Source organism: Solea solea, chromosome 2 (assembly GCF_958295425.1).
Source record: "Solea solea chromosome 2, fSolSol10.1, whole genome shotgun sequence".
Taxonomy (NCBI): domain Eukaryota; kingdom Metazoa; phylum Chordata; class Actinopteri; order Pleuronectiformes; family Soleidae; genus Solea; species Solea solea.
The window spans coordinates 9,073,501-9,091,240 of NC_081135.1; the positions used below are offsets into that span (position 1 = coordinate 9,073,501).

At 42.1% G+C, this 17,740-nt stretch overlaps 1 protein-coding gene across 3 annotated transcripts in view; it reads left to right on the forward strand.

The window, feature by feature from the left end:
- The window catches only part of nlgn4xa (neuroligin 4 X-linked a), a 94,138-nt gene that overhangs the window by 25,684 nt on the left and 50,714 nt on the right, over positions 1 to 17,740 (forward strand). For 2 of the 3 annotated variants that reach the window (XM_058622883.1, XM_058622882.1), the window contains 2 exons: positions 4,212 to 4,910; positions 13,539 to 13,589. In XM_058622883.1, coding sequence (XP_058478866.1) covers positions 4,460 to 4,910; positions 13,539 to 13,589 — 502 coding nt within the window. In that variant the 5' untranslated portion in view covers positions 4,212 to 4,459. The remainder of the gene's footprint in view (positions 1 to 4,211; positions 4,911 to 13,538; positions 13,590 to 17,740) is intronic. The other variant, XM_058622884.1, reaches the window with a different exon arrangement.

Consider the following 17,740-nt stretch of genomic DNA (forward strand, 5'->3'; position numbering starts at 1 on the left):
TACAGGGGCTACATAATGCTATAGTAATATAATATTAAAGGATGAATTAACACCTCTCTGTCTTACTCACAGTATTAATGAGCTCAAGTTAAACTCATTCTTCTTTATTAATATGCAAATGTAATAAGAGCAGAGAGGAAAAGCTGTGGGGTGAACATGAAGATTCCCAGTTTACTGGATTCTTGGCTTACTGTGTGACTGTTGGGTGACTGTGTTCACCTGTGATCCCCACAAATGTCAAGTAACCACGGCTTCATTAGAGTAGAAGTGGAGGGAAGTCTGGTCATTGTTGTGTTAGTAATGAGGTGTAATTTGCCTCATTTCTTCCCGTCAATAATGGAGCAAGACGAGGAAAACAACCGCATACTTTAAAGGCACAGTGTGCAACATTTCTCGGTCTTCCTTCACCTCACCCTTCCCTTCCAAATGTGCCGGAGAACCCCATTTTAGCCTCAAAATGGCGGCCTCAGTGGAGCTGACCCGGCTTATTCTGTGGCAACGAAAAACAACAACAATTCAAACAGTTACAGTGATTGTACACATTAACCCTTTAATGTCCAACGCAAGCGCACTTTGAATTATCGTAATTACGCGACGGTTTGTGTTATCTACGTATCTTATTTTCGTAATTTCACTCAGTGTCTTTGTCACCAGAGAGAAACACCTGTACATAGTTTGCATTTTTTCTAGCCTGTTTTTACGTATTGAGGCCCATTTTTTTTTATTTTAAATATGTATTATTCTGTTCATATGTGTACAACTGTAGTATTTTTTTTTATATAAAACTTTTTGTTTTTCCATCATTTTAAATTGTTAAAATTGTTGTATTTCAACATGCAGTAAATTGTGAATAGATATTGGAAGTTATTCTGGAAAAATGGGCAAAGTCCAGGCCGGACATTTTGAGGCTTAGGTCTTAACAGGTTAAGTGTAAATATTTTATCTTCGATTTCTGCCAAATGAATATAATTTCACCTAAATTTGACTCACTGCACGTTAAATAATCCCCACCTGTTGGTTCATATCTCTCACGAGGACATTTTTTTTAAAGAAAATACTGTTCTGATGCTTGGTTTGAACTTAAATCGACATGTTTTTATGTTGCTGTGATTGGCTTATTTATCATTTGCATTGACAAGCAGTTAAATAGATGTTCCTTTTATGTAGTGGAACAAGAGAAGAGATGTTACTGTAGTTCCACCTCTTGAATACACTCTTCAAAATAAACTGAACTATCCCCATTGTATATCATCAAGTTACTGCTTCCAGCAAACTTTGTGTTTGTGAAATATCATGGAGCTGGACGTGCAGACGAACTGATCACATGATGAGTGAATGATAAACAAATCCATCACAGGGAGCGTGATTGGAGGTCCTGTTACAGATCACCAGTACAGTGACATATTGTCAAATGTCAACAGTGACTGTGTCTTCCTGGGGACAAAAAAAGAAAGAAAAAGAAATCATCAGCAGGGATATTGACCGTCACGTCACAGTCACTTAAATCAATACGTGAACAAGTCTGTCTCGCAGCTCCAGTGACTCTTTGCGGAGCCGTTCCATTAACCGCGTCCTCGACCGCGACTTGTTGGACTCGCGCCGTGTTCGCTCGAGTTCAAGCAACCGGGGATTCTTCCCTGTGTGTGCGTGGGTTTTCTACGGGTTCTCAGCTTTCAAAAACATGCAAATTTGGCAAATTGAACACTCTAAATTGACCATAGGTGTGAGAGTGGACAGTTGTTTGTCTCTCTATGTGTCCCTGCGATGGACTGGCGATCTGTCCAGGGTGTCCCCGCCAGTCGGGGAGTAGAAGATGGATGGATGGATGCATTTTAGGAAAAAGGAAAGAGTGTTTTTGCTAAAAATGGAAGCTGGTTTTCTGCTTTTAGAAGACGTGAACAAACACAGATGACTCACGCGTTTACATCTAACAGATGAACTCATTTCACTAATGTTACAAAAATAATCGCTAACTAGAGCTGCAACAATTACTCGATTAATTGTCAACTATTTTGATTATGGATTAATCGATTTAAAACACAACTTCTGATTGTTTCACCTTCTTAAATGTGAATATTTTCGGCATTTCTTTGCTCCACATAACAGAGAAATCATTAAAAGTGAATCATTTTGGTTTGGGGACAAAACAAAGGCGTTCGAGAACGTCATCATCTCCAGGTTTGACGTTTTCTGACATCGGAAAAATAATCAACCGATGAATGGATTATGAAAAGAATCGAGAGTTGCAGCTCTGTCGCTAACGTTAAAAGATATTTTAACGTTCCAAAGACGTGTTCCAACACTGAAAACACTGTCGGATGACGGCGGGGCGGGAGTTGAGTCTTTGCCGCTTACGTGCTGATTTTGGTGTCTCAAACTTATTCTGAGCTACACAGCCTGCAGTGTATTCTGGGTATCCTCGGTTTTTCGAGCACTTTCTCTTTCGCCCCTTTAGGACAAGAGGAAATTCAGACATATTTTCCGGGGCGTTGTTTACTGGCATCTCCTCTCCTCCTCTTCTCCTCCTCATTGCCAGTGACACAACATTGTTAGCGAGGCAGGAATTATTAGACCTTTTCTTTGCCTCAGGTTTTTTTTTTTTTGCAAAGTTGTCAGCAAGGTGGCATTGATTGTTGCCATGGAAACACCGCCGCGGGTCGGATAGAAAATCATTTAGGTTTTAAAGGGTCAGTACACACAATTTACAGTAGTTTTGGGTGTTGGGGGCAGGTTGTGAAGGAGGGAGTCCAATAAAGCTGTAGAACAAAGCAGAAAAGTCTTTTTTTAGCTGGGTTAGGATATTTTTATCTAGAATATCAACTCTATAAACACTGTTTTTTAAACTTAACTTAAACTTTTTAACTTCTCCTTGGCTTCCTCTGACCATGTATACGAGTTGGCAGATGTAGTGTTTTATATTTTTTATTGACCTTGGTTTATTGTTAATTCGTTTTTATATTGCTTTTAGTTTACATTGTTACATATCCTCTCTGTTTTTATGTGATGTACAACTCTGTTGAATTGGATTAGATTGGACGTATTCATGCGGCTCTTCCATATTTGATATCAGAAGGGCTTGATTTAAGTGTCACAGTTGTTTCTTTCTCCCCCACATATTCATTTTTTATTTAACTAAGGGACCAGTTCATCAACCCTTTAAATTGATGTAGTCTGGTGTGAGATTTTACTTCAATATTTCAAATTAAACTATATATATATATATATATATATATATATATAAATAAATAAATAAAGCATTTAAAGTGTCTTCAGACCTAGGGCCAGTGGAATGAGGTGAGAGCTCCAACAGGAAATTGAATTATGGGGTTGTGTGCAATTTGGTTTTGACACAAATGTCCATGAGGTTCCTTCCAAGCCCACAAGGCAGACTTTTAAATTGGACCTCTCTCAAGGATTAGCCCCGAAAATGATTAACCTGTTTCAGCCAATCAAGAGGTGCCACCGTATCTCCGCTAACTTTCATTGTAATTTTCTCAAAACTGCCTGAAAAAAACTACTTTTAATGGAGTCTTTAGCTTGGAGGTCTTTGCCGTTACAGTAACATAATGGCGACTGACCACGGGTGACATATCAAGCTGTAAGTTTTTATTTGCGTAAATTAGATCAAATTTCCTTAAGCAAAGGTCTGGAACATACTTTTTTTATAACATGCAGTTACAGTGCTGTCTGTGTGTGGTTACAAATTAGAAAGGTTGAACTCTTATTCTGCCTACTATTACACTCTTCATCACCATTGAATTAATCATGGACAAATCATGAACCACGCAGGTTTAACATTGTCCCAGGTATTTTTTTTATCGCGCTTAGGTCTCAACAGTGTGACCGTGAAGACAGCTTGTTAATTTTATTCCTGGTATTTTCAGTTTTTCTTTGTTTGTTCGGCACAATTTTGATAGAATACTTTGTTTTGAGTTGACGTAGAGAGAAACCAAAGCCTGGGTGCATTTTTATTCATATTTTTTGCGGTGTGAATCAAAATGGTGGACAAACAGAATCATTCCTGGAGACCGTGAATCTAAAATCAATAAGGACACCTGGCTTTGATAGCATTTGTGAACAAATACTCTAATCTCTGCTGATGGGAGACGTAGCGCGACCGGATCTGCTGTTCAGCCTCTAAATGTGTTTATGTCGTTACCCATGATGCCGTTTTGTATCAGCTTTGTTTGCTTTCTGTTTGTGTTTTTCAGGTTTTTTGCATCAAGCTGGAGTCTAGGTAACCTCAGCCCACACCAGGTTCTGGACCCGGGGAGTCGTGCAGCAGCGGTCCGTCTCCGTGCAGCCTCTCAGGATGGGGAGCTTTGAGAATGCTCTTCTGCTCGGCTGAGGAGGAGCAGCAGCGGGAACGATCTTGGTGGAGGGGCAGGGGGGTCGAAGGGCGCGCCGAGGATCCAACGACCAATACCGTGCCAGGCTCGGGCTCAGCACAGCCAGGAGTATGTCACCGCTCAGTGGCCCTTCATGGATGCGTCACTCCACAGCCAAGGCCAACCTCCTGCTGTGGGTAGGCCTGGCGTCCATCTGTGCGGCCACAGTTCAGGCCCAGCAGCACCCGGTGGTCACTACCAATTATGGGAAATTGCGGGGCGTGAAGGTTACGTTACCTAATGAGATCCTGGGACCCGTGGAGCAGTATTTGGGGATCCCGTACGCGTTGCCGCCAACAGGAGAGCGCAGATTCCAGCCACCGGAGCCGCCCATGTCCTGGCCGGGCATCAGGAATGCTACTCAGTTTGCTCCAGTTTGTCCTCAGTTCTTAGAGGATCGCTTTTTACTCAATGACATGCTGCCCGTGTGGTTCACGGCCAACCTGGATACACTGGTAACCTACGTGCAGGACCAGAGCGAGGACTGCCTGTACCTGAACATCTACGTCCCCACGGAGGACGGTAGGTCACCTGTCTCTGTCTTCTTCTTCTTTCTTTCTTTCTTTCTTTTGTCCTGCAGCTGTTGTGTCTTTTTTTTTTTACTGCACTTGCTTGTGCAGGTCTACCCCAAACTCTGAGGCAGTACATTTAAGTCTCGCCCCCTTTTTTATTGCATTGAAATCTCTTCTTGATCAAAGATTTACTGATATTCTATTAGTGAACCATGATGTTCTTTTATTCTACCCTTTGTTTGAACACATTTCTTTTGTTTAAGGTTTTGAATGTGGTACAGTACAGTACAGTTTCTCCGAGAGGATTACACAAAAGATAAAAGGCCTTTGTTTGTATTTAATTGTCTGAATGGTCACTTGTGTTTGTGATAACCTATCAAAGAGTCACCTAACGTTACGCATTGGCTTCAGTTTATACCCGATCAACCTCATTATATATATAACGGAAGAGCCTGAATATGAAAGAGAAGAGGATGGTGCAATGAGGAGCTTTACAAGGCGAATACGCATGGGATGTTATATTTCACACAGAAAGATCAAATTTCATTTCTAATAGTTTTTGTGGTGTGTGTAAGTGTGTGACTGACACAAAGTCAGCTTTGACGGCACTGTAAGCCCCCTGTGCCGAGAACCGTCCTGAGAGACGAAGGCTCGCAAATAATCACTCCACTAATCTCTAAACTAAACGTTACTCGACAATATCTTAATAATATATGACATGTGTTGCTTTATCTGACTGTTGCACAGCCTTTTTTTCAATTGGACTACAAAGTTTGTGTCACTTTGCGTCGTGTACTCACTCTGCCACACCAAAGTCCTTTGAGGAAATCAGTGATTTTACATCATGGCACAGAGCAGTCGTCGCTCTTACTGCTGCCTCCACCAGTAAAATCAAAAACGTAGAGCTGCCACTATCAATTATTTTACTAATTACGTATTAAAAATCTTCTTTTAATGAAAGCACAAAGAGCATCTCTTTAAAAAAACAAACAAATGAGTAAGTACATTTGAAAACACCAGTACAAGCTATATTAAAGGCATAAATAAAAAATGACCATGAGAAGTAAAGTCCCAGAATTAAAACCAATAAACAAACACAAAGCCCTCACGGTTAAGTACAGCAGCTGTCCATCTTGACTTAAACTGTTGATAGCTGTAGACTTGTCTCGGAATGCTTCCCTGCAGTTATTAAATGATCTTTGAAACAGATGGAAATATCACATTGTTGTCACTGGCGTGCCTTAATTACCGCGTCTGCTGCTCGGAGATTACAGTCTTTTAAAACAACACTCGGGTGCATGTAAGTGCAAAGGTGTGAGTCGAAACGAGCGTGCGGTTACTGCGAAGGAAGAGTAAACAAATCAACACGCTGCGCTTTTAATGCCGAAAACAGGTGGAGGTTGCAGGAAGGTGTCTTGTCAGAAATGGCTCCCTAAGGGTGAGAAACATCATATTCTTATGACGTTGTGGACTTTTGTTCGGAGTTGAAAATCCTCCTTGTGTCTCCGGCTTGTCTTAGGTCATGTGTGCGTCCTATAACAAGCTGCATGTGTGTGTCTGTGTGTGTGAGTAAGTGTTTGGAGGTCAGGTGGAGCGGCGTGTCGTCGCGGACGGCCTCTGGAAGGATAGTGGAGCACATTAACGTGCGTGTCTGGCAGAGATCTTTGACAGCTCCGTGCTAAATTTAGTTTGAGCTCTTGAGTACATGGTAGATTAAAAAGTGCCGGAGAGGGATAATCTCACAATCCTGCGTCGGTGCACGGTCAGGGGCTTTTCTCAAATGATTTAGTATCTCCTAAAAAAACCAAAAAAAAAAAACCCTGCAGAGTTATTGTTCTTCAGTGGGAGCAGTAAATCGGTGCGTAACAATCCTTACGGTATAATGCAATTTGTTTTTTCTGCCTGTTTAGTGGGCTTTTTTTTTTCTTAAACAATAACCAATAGTCGTCGCAGCCTGTAATGGGATTTTCTACGGACCTGCATTATTTCCTTTTAAGCATCCATGCCAAGGTGTGCTGCGATTACATACATTTCCTTTACAGCCTAGAAGCAGATGAAGACTGTGTGCATTATGATAGCGTGCTGCTGCTGCTAATAGTAGTTTCCTCCCCCGGTTCACAGATGTGTGTCTGTGCTGGGTTTTAAGAGGAATAGCGACAGGAATGAGATGATGCATGACGTCATTGCACATAAAAGCCCTGACAATAGGTTGAGTGAGGTGAATCTGCTCTATTCTCTATTCTAATGCCACAAGGGGGAGCCTCTACCTTTATTCCAGACTCACAGTAGAAAAATAAAAACAACACGTAGAACACGATCTTTAAAAGATCCCACAAGCACAATTGAATTCATTATAACCCATCATTTAAAAAGGTATGCCTATAATAATATACTCCCTCAAACAGAGGGACCTCTACCATCGTTTATTCATATTCATGAATTATCGTTATGCTGCTTATGATTCGTGTTTCGAAGAAAGAGTTTTTTAAGTTTTAAGAAAACAGCAGTCTCACACACACAGCTGCACTGTGAAATAACACAAATAAAACATCAAAATATCATTGTGATCATTGCAAAATAATGTGCTTTAAACGCCTAAACTATTAAAATGTATCACATTTTGGAAATAAATACGTTTCTCTTTTGGTTCAAAGATGAGACACCGAAAGATTGCAGTCCCCCCCCTTGTGGCACTTAATAAATCACTAGGACTGTGTGTTTGAGAGCTAGACAGTATTGTCAATTCAAAATCACGACAATCACCTTTGTTGTAGGTGCATTTTTTATTAAATGTCGTTCTTTTATATAGGTTTTTCAGATATTGTGTTCTGTGAAAGCACTAACAAATGCTTTCAAATATTATTGACATCATTTCCTGGTGCTGCAACAAAACGATACGGAGCGCTGGCTAAAAGAGCCACAGTGAAATGTCCCCACAGCCTGAGATCAGTGGGAGTGACACGTCTGTTCCACTCAGACAGTTCGAGCTCCACTCACTGCCCATCATCTTTATATCCTCCATGTTGGCCTTTTCACAAATCTGGTGTAATGTCAAAATATCCTGGCGGCCAAGGATCTGGGACAGATTTATGGTTTTCACTGCACCTCAAGCGGGCTGACAGATTAAGTGACGCCTATTCTTTGTCATCTGATTTGAAGTTGAAATCCATTATGTCTTCCTCTGAGCGCGCTCAAACGACCGCATTGTCATAGCCTTTCAGATTTCCTGCTCAATCCTCTGGCTGAGTAGACAAGGTGCTGCGGCAGCCTGTGCAGCTCAAATGCCCCCAGAGCTTTTTTCATTTGTCTGCATAAAGAGGGAAGAAGTGATAGTGAGGCTGGTTTGGATCAGACACACAACCTAAACTGACCTAATCTCCTTCCTGTAGACATGGAAAATAACATCAGAATGACGATGACATCATCTTACTGGGCGTTCAGGGTCAACCGAACACACACACACAACCCGTTTCAGTGCCATTTGACTGTATGTAAGTGGACGTTCAGTTTCTCTAGGCCCAGGCAATGTGAAGCCACTGAGGAACTGTTGGTAAACGCTAGTCTCCTAAATGGCCACCAGAGGGCGACTCCACTGTTTTTTTATGCAAGTCTTTGTTGAAATTAGCCCGACTTCTGACTTCATTCATAACATCGGTAAACATTTAAGACTTTAATCGCTAGTTTCAGGTCTTCTTTGAGCGCCTTTCTAACACTCAAGGTCACTTTACGTATTAAACAAGGAGATCAATCAAACACGCAAACGTTAAGATGAAATAAAACGGACAAGATTAGAGTTTAAAATGCAGAATACTGAAAAAGATGGCTGAGGTGATAGCGGGGGGGATGGCCATGATAGGTAGGCTAATCTGAATAAGTAGGGATTGGCTGCCAACCACTATCAATATGGTATCATGGTTTTTAGCGTATCGATCTATTTTCATCACTAGTATACACCAGGGTAACTTCTAATAATGTTTAATTGGTTCCAGATGTAGATTTCCTCACATATGGATAATTGGCCAAAATACTGGAGCCGCTGCAACATTCATCAGTTGCTCGACTGCAGAGGCATTCATTTTGTTTTGGGGGAATAGAACATTTCAATTCATATTCAAGTTATACATATTTATCTGACTACTTGTAATGACGGATGAAAATGGGAGCGCCGCGTGCATTGGTGTAGAAAACTGAAGACGCGTTGGACGGTGGGTTCAAATAGAATAGTTGATGTGATAATCATAACGGAATCATGAGACCAGTGATGGCTGCGCTGCCACTGTGGGTTGATCGTGTGATTGTCTCGGGGTGGGGGGTAACACGCAGCTGTTGAGGGAAGATGAGGGAGAGAAAACGCTCATTTCCATTTTTAATTGTCAACATCTCTTGGAATTTGTTTTGCTGCTCAATGCTCGGCTCAACTGTAAGACGCGGCTCGGTGTTAAAGTCGTCTGTTTCCACCACGTAACCTTTCCACGAGCGCTACAGGCAGTTTATAGCTTCGGCAGCAGCAGCAGCAGTGATTGATCCCGAGCTTGCAAACCCAAGACATTTCTCAGCTTTTTTGCGCAGCGTTAGGAAAATGCTGCTTTCTTTAATTAAACTAGTCTTTGCTGCACTTTATACAGATGAAATGAAGTAAACTGAGGGAAACGGAGGGATAAAATTGCTCTAAGACTGCTTTTTCCCAGAAGCCACTGCTGTTTGCTTTTATTTACCTGCTAGCTCGATGCCAAACACATCAAGAGATTATGTCATTTTGTTGGTTGTAAAGTCAGCACTTGCGCTCTCCTCTCGCTTTATTTGCCGGAGCCGAGAGTCCAGATCTGTGCTTCACTCACAGTCTGCCTGATGTGTTGTAGGAAATAAAGTTAAACAACATCCACTTAATATATTTATTTTTTTAAACTTGTACATATTAGGGAACTTGTAAATGCGTTAATTAACAACTGTCCATTGTATATTTCTGTCACAAAACCTTATTTGTCAAATATAAGCTTTACTTCACTGCTTATTCTCTTCCTGTAAATGATTCATTGTAACATCAGTGACCATTTTATGTTTTAAGAATAATTTAAGAAGCATTTCTATCTCACTAAAAGAGAACGGTGTAAACGGTGACATGACATTTCAGGTTTTTTATTTTTTTAGTATCTAAAAATATTATTGTGGTTATTTTGTTTTCAATATGAGTCGGCAATCCAGCATCCAGGTGCATGACTGCAGTTTTAGAGAGAAACTGAAAAAGCAACAACTTTGACTTCACTTTGTGTCATAAAACTGGCATTGAGGAAATTGTGCAACTGTGCAGCAATAATTTGATTACTTAAGTGCACTGTGTTGTGCAATATTACCATCTTTTATATTATTATTATTATACACTAATGTCTTCTAGACGTTTCTGTTTTTTTCTCTTTTTTTTTTTGGTACATTTTGTCATTAGGTGCAGAGCTAATGTAACGACAGCTAAAGTGCACTCGTATACGGTGGTCGCTAATGGTCACTGGCAGCAGGCACAGTAAAGAAAATTTCAAAATGCACTGAAGCAAATAAAAATGTTCCAAGATGACTTTCAGCGGTATAGGATGTACTTTATAGTCTCATTACCGAGAGGAGGCGGATTGAAAAGTACGACACTTATCTTAGCCCTTCCTCGCAGGAGCCTTTCATGTGCTTTGTCACACGTAAAGAGAACTTGAACTATCACTTTAAACCCTGTAAATAAGTGACTTGATTTTGGTTCAGAATAATGAGCTCCTACATATGATATCCTCTAAATATGTACTGTGTTGTATTCACATTTCAATACTAAACATGCACTAGAACCAGATCAGAACCTGTCACTGGTTTGTTCAGAATCAGCTGTTTATCACGGATGACGGATCGTCGTACGTGATTTTCGTATTCCCGTAGCAGCCTCCGCATTAAAACCACTTAGCTCAGCTTCAACTGTTCTCTATGGGATGGCAAAGAGTAGGTTGTTTTTTTTTCCACTGTGGTGAGCTTAATGGTGATTGGGAAGATGCAGCAAAAACGTCACTTCCAGGGAAGCTCAGCTTCTCTCGGAGTCAGTGGAGCAGTGGGGCGGGCATGGACGCTGGGCTTCTGCATAACGATTGGAGGAACTGTCTGAAAGGCAGAACCAGTTTTTGACAGCAATACGCAGAGACAAACAACCAATTTAGAGTGTTCAATTAACCTCTGCATGTTTTTGGACTGTGTGAGGAAACTGGTGAACCCAGAGAAAACCCACACACACTGGGACAACATGCAAACTCCATGCAGACCCGGTCACGAACCCTGTTGTGTTTGCTGCAGGGCAGCAGGGCTAGCCGCTACTCCGCTGTGTGGCCAGGTGGATTCCTATGTACTTATGTGTTTTGGTTTATCGCAGCTTGTGTGTTGTACATAGATTTGTGTGTTTATGTGCGACCAGTCTGAGCAGATGTGGCTGTTCATGCTTGGCTGGGTTACACTGACATGGCACTGGCCCATGTTTGTGCAGCTCGCTCTCTCACTAAACGGCTATATTGTGCAAACACTCCACCGCCCTGGCCGTGCTAACACATTATGTGCCTGTTGAGAGCCATTGGCCACTATTTGCTGATCAGTGAATGCTGCAGTGCACATCATAGAGGTGAGAGTACAATTAGGACGTACAGATGATAGATTTTGCTCGGTGTAATAACTTGAGGAGAATTGCATTGTGGATAATGGGCTGCATTTCTTTCTCAGTTTATTACACGGAGGCAGTAATAATACACAAAACAATATGCATCATTATCACACTGTTGTAGTAATAATAATAATGATAGCATTGAATTGTTATTTCCATAAAGATAGACATTTTTTGAAAATTGTCATTATGATATTTAACCTGATTGCACAGGGTTGTGGTGCATCCTTGTTTTCTGCACACCAAACACCAAACGTTAAAGGGCCAGTGTGTAAGAATTAGTGACATCTAGTGGTGAGACAAACGGGAGGACGATGTCCAGGAACTACGGTGGCCTTCACACATCAGAAACAATGTCATTCCTCTGACTAGTTTGTGAGTTAAGGCTACAAAACATGAACCATTTTATTTAAAGTGATTATCCTTTATGTCAGGGTCATGTGATGAATTATGGTCAATAAAACTCTTAACTGTTATACACTGGACCTTTTTAAATCATGCATCTTAAATTGACCTTGAAGCTTTTGGCTGGAAGCTAGTGGAACGCGCCCTCTCTATTGTGTGTCTGACCGCGGTGTTGTCGCTGACTTTCATTGCTGTGTGTACCATGTTATCAGCCACTTACCCACTATTTAAGACGTTAAAGCTAAACATTATGCCCGGTGAAAGTGTCTATCTTAGTCTGGGTAGAAGAGAGACTTTTTCATCCAAACCACAGAAGACTAAACTTGTGTCTGTTGTGTCTCCTATATTGTTGTTGGCTCAGCCTGTTGGCGGCTGTTAATGTTTACCTGGCAGGACACCAGCTGGCATAGCGGCGCATTCTCCGTCCTGAAACACTAAAGAAACAACCGTATAGGTCACCTGTCCCATAAGCTTGGATTCAGCTTATAGTCGCTATCGCCGCCTGGTTTCCTGGTTTTCTTCTGTTTGATTCCGTTTGCGTCTCTTCTGGAGTCCAATGTTTGAATGGGATATTTTGGCAAGCGCTTTGATACATAAACAAGTGACACACTTCCAAGTATGCAAGGCAAGAATACACAGAAACCTAGCCTGAAACACAGAGGCTCAGTCTTAGTGAAAACATGGATCTTAATTCTGTACATGGCTGCTGCTTTATCTCACTGTGAGACAGACGGCGATCTCCCCCAGTAAGTTCAAATGTGTTCATTTGTGACTTTAAGGACTTGTGGATTCATTTAAATGAACCTAAAAGACACAAACATACCAAAATGAGGAAGCAGTAGACCATCAACTCCTGTCCCTGCGAGCTAAAATCACAGATTTTATCAATCAGACTTTGGTGTTAGAGAGCAAGCAGTTTCCAGACGTCAGTTTCCAGTCACTTAAGGCTTTTCCAACCATGAGATAAAGCAGAGAACATATTCCCATGATGTTTCAGACTTTATTGAGTGTAGATTTTTCCCTATCGTCTGGTCAGCGCTGACTCTATGTTAATACCTCGTACAAATGAACTACTTTTAAAATGATGGAACTATTGCGGTGAGTCGGGTCAGATGCTGCCTTCATGGCATTAATGAGCGCATGATTATGATGGAACAAAACCTTGTTGTTGTGTTTGTTTACGCCTTTCAACTGGAATGTCGTGAATTCAGCACCCATGACAGGCGTAAGCTCTTGGTGACTGATTCGCCTGCTTTGCCGCGGCACACTGTCTGTATCTGTACAGTTAATGAGAGTGTGTGTGTCCCACCAGTGTGGCAGATTTGTTTCTGCAGATTGTTCTGTCACAAATTGCTGTTTTGACCCTGCCAGGCTGCTGCTGCTGTGTTCTTGATCATGTCACAGCTTGGTCGGGTTCACTGTGTTGTTCCTCTCGTAGCAACCTGACCTTTTTCATGTCATTCCCCCCCCCTTTTGTTTTTTTTGGCTGCGATCACTTTTTTTCTTCTCTCTTTTTTTTAAATGTCTCCCCTTTTATTCTACTTTTCTCCTCAACACCAGGAGCAAACAGTCAAGCCGCAGATTTCAGCAGTAATGGTGGCCACAATAAAGGTATTTTCTATCTTATCCCCTTTTTGACCAACCAACGACCAGCCTGGCACTGATGCATGACGGCAAACTTACAGACCTTTTTTTAATCAACTTCATTTGACCCCTTTTAATCCCCTGCTATTTTCCCCCCCTTCCTTTAAAGTGCTTCTTGACACTTCTCCACTCAGCTCTTGGTTTTTATGACAGCCTCGTTTCTCTTTGGAGTCTTTTCTGAGGCAGGAGGTCCCTGGCTTTTTTTTTTTTTACTAACTCAAATGTGATCTGAATTGTGCTCTGCATGTTCTTTTGCCTCCTCTTATGAATTCATTTTTGGTCCTCTTTTCTCTTTTTCTACGCTTCCTTTTTTTTCTTCCTTCATCGCTCGGTGAAGCATGAACAGTAACCCGTGTAGTTTTGACAGTAGAAATGTGTTCGTCAGTGGCACGCAGACATTTTTTGCCACTTTTCTTCCCTTTTTTTAAATTAACATCTCACTCCTCTGCATGATAATAACTAAATTGTGCAGTTTCCTTCTTGCTCTGTGCTGGGTATTCTATCGCTGAACCTGCCACAGGAGACATTCTTAGTTATTAGACGACGTTTGTCTTCTGGGGAACGCAGAGACTCAAGTGCCAGAAGAAGCAGTGACATTTCTGAAACACATTCTTATGGGCAGTTTTTTTTTTGTTTTTTATCGATGTTCCTCCAGAGGGTGATATTGGATGTAATTTTCATTGTGCATTCGTCATCGTACTTCCACTACCCGTCACAGCACAGTCTGGCCTACCACTGACCCGGCAAGGTTTTCCTCTTTGGCTTGGCCCATCTAAACCTCCAGGGGACCCATGGGACTCTAAACCTGTTTAGAGCATTTCATTCTGCCATTACCTGTTACAGACTTGGAGCCAATCTTTAAACAGCCTGGTCTCCGGGGAAAAATTCCTGAAAAGCACCAAAACACAGTTCAAAACCAAACACGGAAATGTTGTTGCGATATCATACAATAGTGTGTTTTTATAGATTATGCCAGTAACAGAAATTCACCACAATCAACTTATTCTGAAAAGTTTTTTATCGAAAACAAACATGCACTAGAAGCAGTGCAGCTAATTGCATTGATATTAACAAAATCCCATATAAACCTTTCCCTAACTACCATATACTGTATGTTGAATTAGCATCGAAAAGATCCAGATCCCAGGGAGACTGTGTTGTTTAACGGATATAAGAGAAAAAAAACATCTTTCTACAGCAGGTGTGGGCGAAAAATTCAACATCCGCACTGGAATTGTGACATAACATCCAAGGCCTTTGATCATGTTGGCATTAGTGATCCCACTGAGATGTTCCCAGCCTGCTTTTAGTGTAACAGAGATGGAGATGCAAGCGAAAATAGAAGAGTTAGACTTAGTAAAAGCACAAGTGTTGGCTTTCTAGGTTCCTAGTTTCTGCAACTATACACAAAAAGGTGTGCACCCAGAGAAAACATCTGTATATGGCGAGAGATCTTGGCAGAGCATGTCCTCAGGCACTGCTGGAGATTTTAGGAGAGTGTGCAGAATCTATGTACTCTGACTGTTTGAACATCTGCAGTGGCAATGAATTACTTCCGCGGTTCCCCTGTGGTTCCACCTATACCTCAGCGACTGCTGCAGAGAAATCTGGCTGCACTGTAGACGGCTTAACTCACACCTAATGTGCTCTCCACTCTTACGTCTCTCACTGGAAACTGAGGTTTGTGTTGTAGAAACCCTTCACTCATGATACTCATGATAAAAGCAGCAATTTTACATCAGGGCACACAGCAGTTGTCAATCCACTAAATATACAATCCTTCATTCATATGAAGTGGCACAAACTGAAAAAACATTGACAGAGAGAACGGTTCACAATTGTCCGTTCGCAGTAGGAACAGGCTTTTAAATAAATACAAGTCTTAAGATATGAAAGACTTACAATGTGAGCTTTTTTATTGAAATGCTAAAATCTGTTTTTCCTTCTACCCTCTGGCAGCCATGTTTTCAGTAAGAGTAAACATCCATGTCTGAGGCTTGTTCTGGGCATAAAACAATGTTGGTTGCCACTATGCTGCCACTCTTAAATTTCCATACGCGTATGCTCTCGTATGACCACAAATGTGTATTTATTTGGTACTTTTACAACACCCGACGATCCTCGCTCTTCAGCCGTTTGTGACAGATTTTTGTCTGGCCGTGCGGCCAAATAACGACTTTCTGTGACTCTGGAGGGAAGAGGCCGGCTGTGTTTTGGCACGTGAGTGGAACTGTATTGAACAGGAAGTCGAGTGCATGATGGGACAGACGGCGGTGGCGGCGGGGTGCTTGTTCTACGTCGCCTCGATTAACTGCCATTTGTATTTGTCCCGTTAACAGTAGACGACACTTGAGGCAATGGAAAATTCACATGGGCGCCCCCCTCCCCCCCCTCTTCCCCCCTCACACCATTCCATCCCACCCCCTTTACCCAAGTAAAGATGAGTAATGCATGCAACACCACGCTGCCAGTGGAGGAATATATTATCCCTTTGGCTCGGGTGTCAGTGATGAATGTCTGGGACAAACTTGCCGCACAGTCACCCAGGCAGCTCCGCAGGCCCCAGAGAGCACAGAGAGCGAGAGACACTCCGGTAGTAAGAGAAAGAGAGGGGGGGTGGGGGTAGCACTTGAAGTCGTTAGATTTCTTTCGTTTTAAGTGCACTCCTTGCTGACAGGATTGGAACACTACGCCTGGAGACCACCCTCTCCTCCTGCGCCTATAAAGCATAGCTTGGAATCTGCAGGGGATCCTTCGTCCGGATCAGAGAGTCCCTCTCTCCCTCCCCTCCTCCATCCTAACCAAAAGAGATGGGTAGTAACAGTCAATTGGGCTGTTTGTTTGATGGAGAGCCAGCCGAGCATGTGTGTGTGTGTGTGTGTGTGTGTGTGTGTGTGTGTGTGTGTGTGTGTGTGTGTGTGTGAGCTCACAAGTGCCTGCAGCGGTCATTAGATGTGTATCCGTTAGAAACTGTGTATCCGTTAGAAACTATGACAACTTAATGGCAGCGGTCATGTTCCTATGTGCATCTGCCTCTTCAAGGTTGTTTTTCCGTCTTCCCTGCACCTGACGTCCATGAGCATAGAGCTAAATAACAGACAGAAACCCTTCCACGTCCCGCTCTCTAATTAACAGGTTTGGATTTTTAACTAGAATAGATTTGACAAGTGTAGGTCTAGGGTGGTCATATCCTCCTCACACTTACCGTTTACCCCCTCATGCCCACGCTTGGTTGCAGGTGAGGAGTTGCAGAATAGATGCAGGGGCATTAGCACAAAGCCAAGGCACCATTTTCAGAGGACAGTGGTGATTAATAACCTGCCCCCGAGACTTTATTTTGACTTCCACCGCTGTTTTCCTTCATGCCGGTGGAGAATGATACACTCCACCTGCCCCATGTCTGCCTGCCTGGCTGGTTGTGTTGCCTCTTGCCAAGCCTGCTTAGGTACAACATTCACAGCACACAGTACAGCTAGTTTTCCATTTGTAATGGCCTGCAGCAACTGGAAGAGAGACAATAATTGGTGTGAGCAGCAGGCGTCCTCTTTAAAACCAAACCACATAGTGTGTAGCTGTCTCTGAAAGACACGTTCCCCAACTAACACTAGATATCATTTAGAAATAAAAACAAAAATCTAATTGAACAAATAAAGGGCAGTCACTCAGGAATTAGCCAGCAATGACACAAGAACAAAGGGCTTGTCTAGTAAAATCTTTGCCTGCTTTGGTCATGTTCTACATCACTTTATCTCGCCGTTAGATACGTTTTTCCAACTGGAAGCTGAAGCTGCTGCCTCGATTGAAGTTTTTGTCACTTAGGTGAGTCTGAATGAAGGCAATGAAAGCATACAGCGTGCAAGGAGCACATGTCAGGAGCTACGACACCATTATCAAAAGGTAGAGCGAGTTGTCCTTCAATGTGTAGGTTGTGGGTTTGATTCCCTGCCTTGATAGTGAATGAATGGGTGAATAACAAAACTGTAGTGTGGTCATCAAGACTAGAAAAGCTCTATATAAATACAAACCATTTACCATATATTACCGAACAAACTAATTCTTATTTTATTTTATTGTATTTTAAAGGGAGAAAAACAAACTGCACACTGTGTGTTCCACCC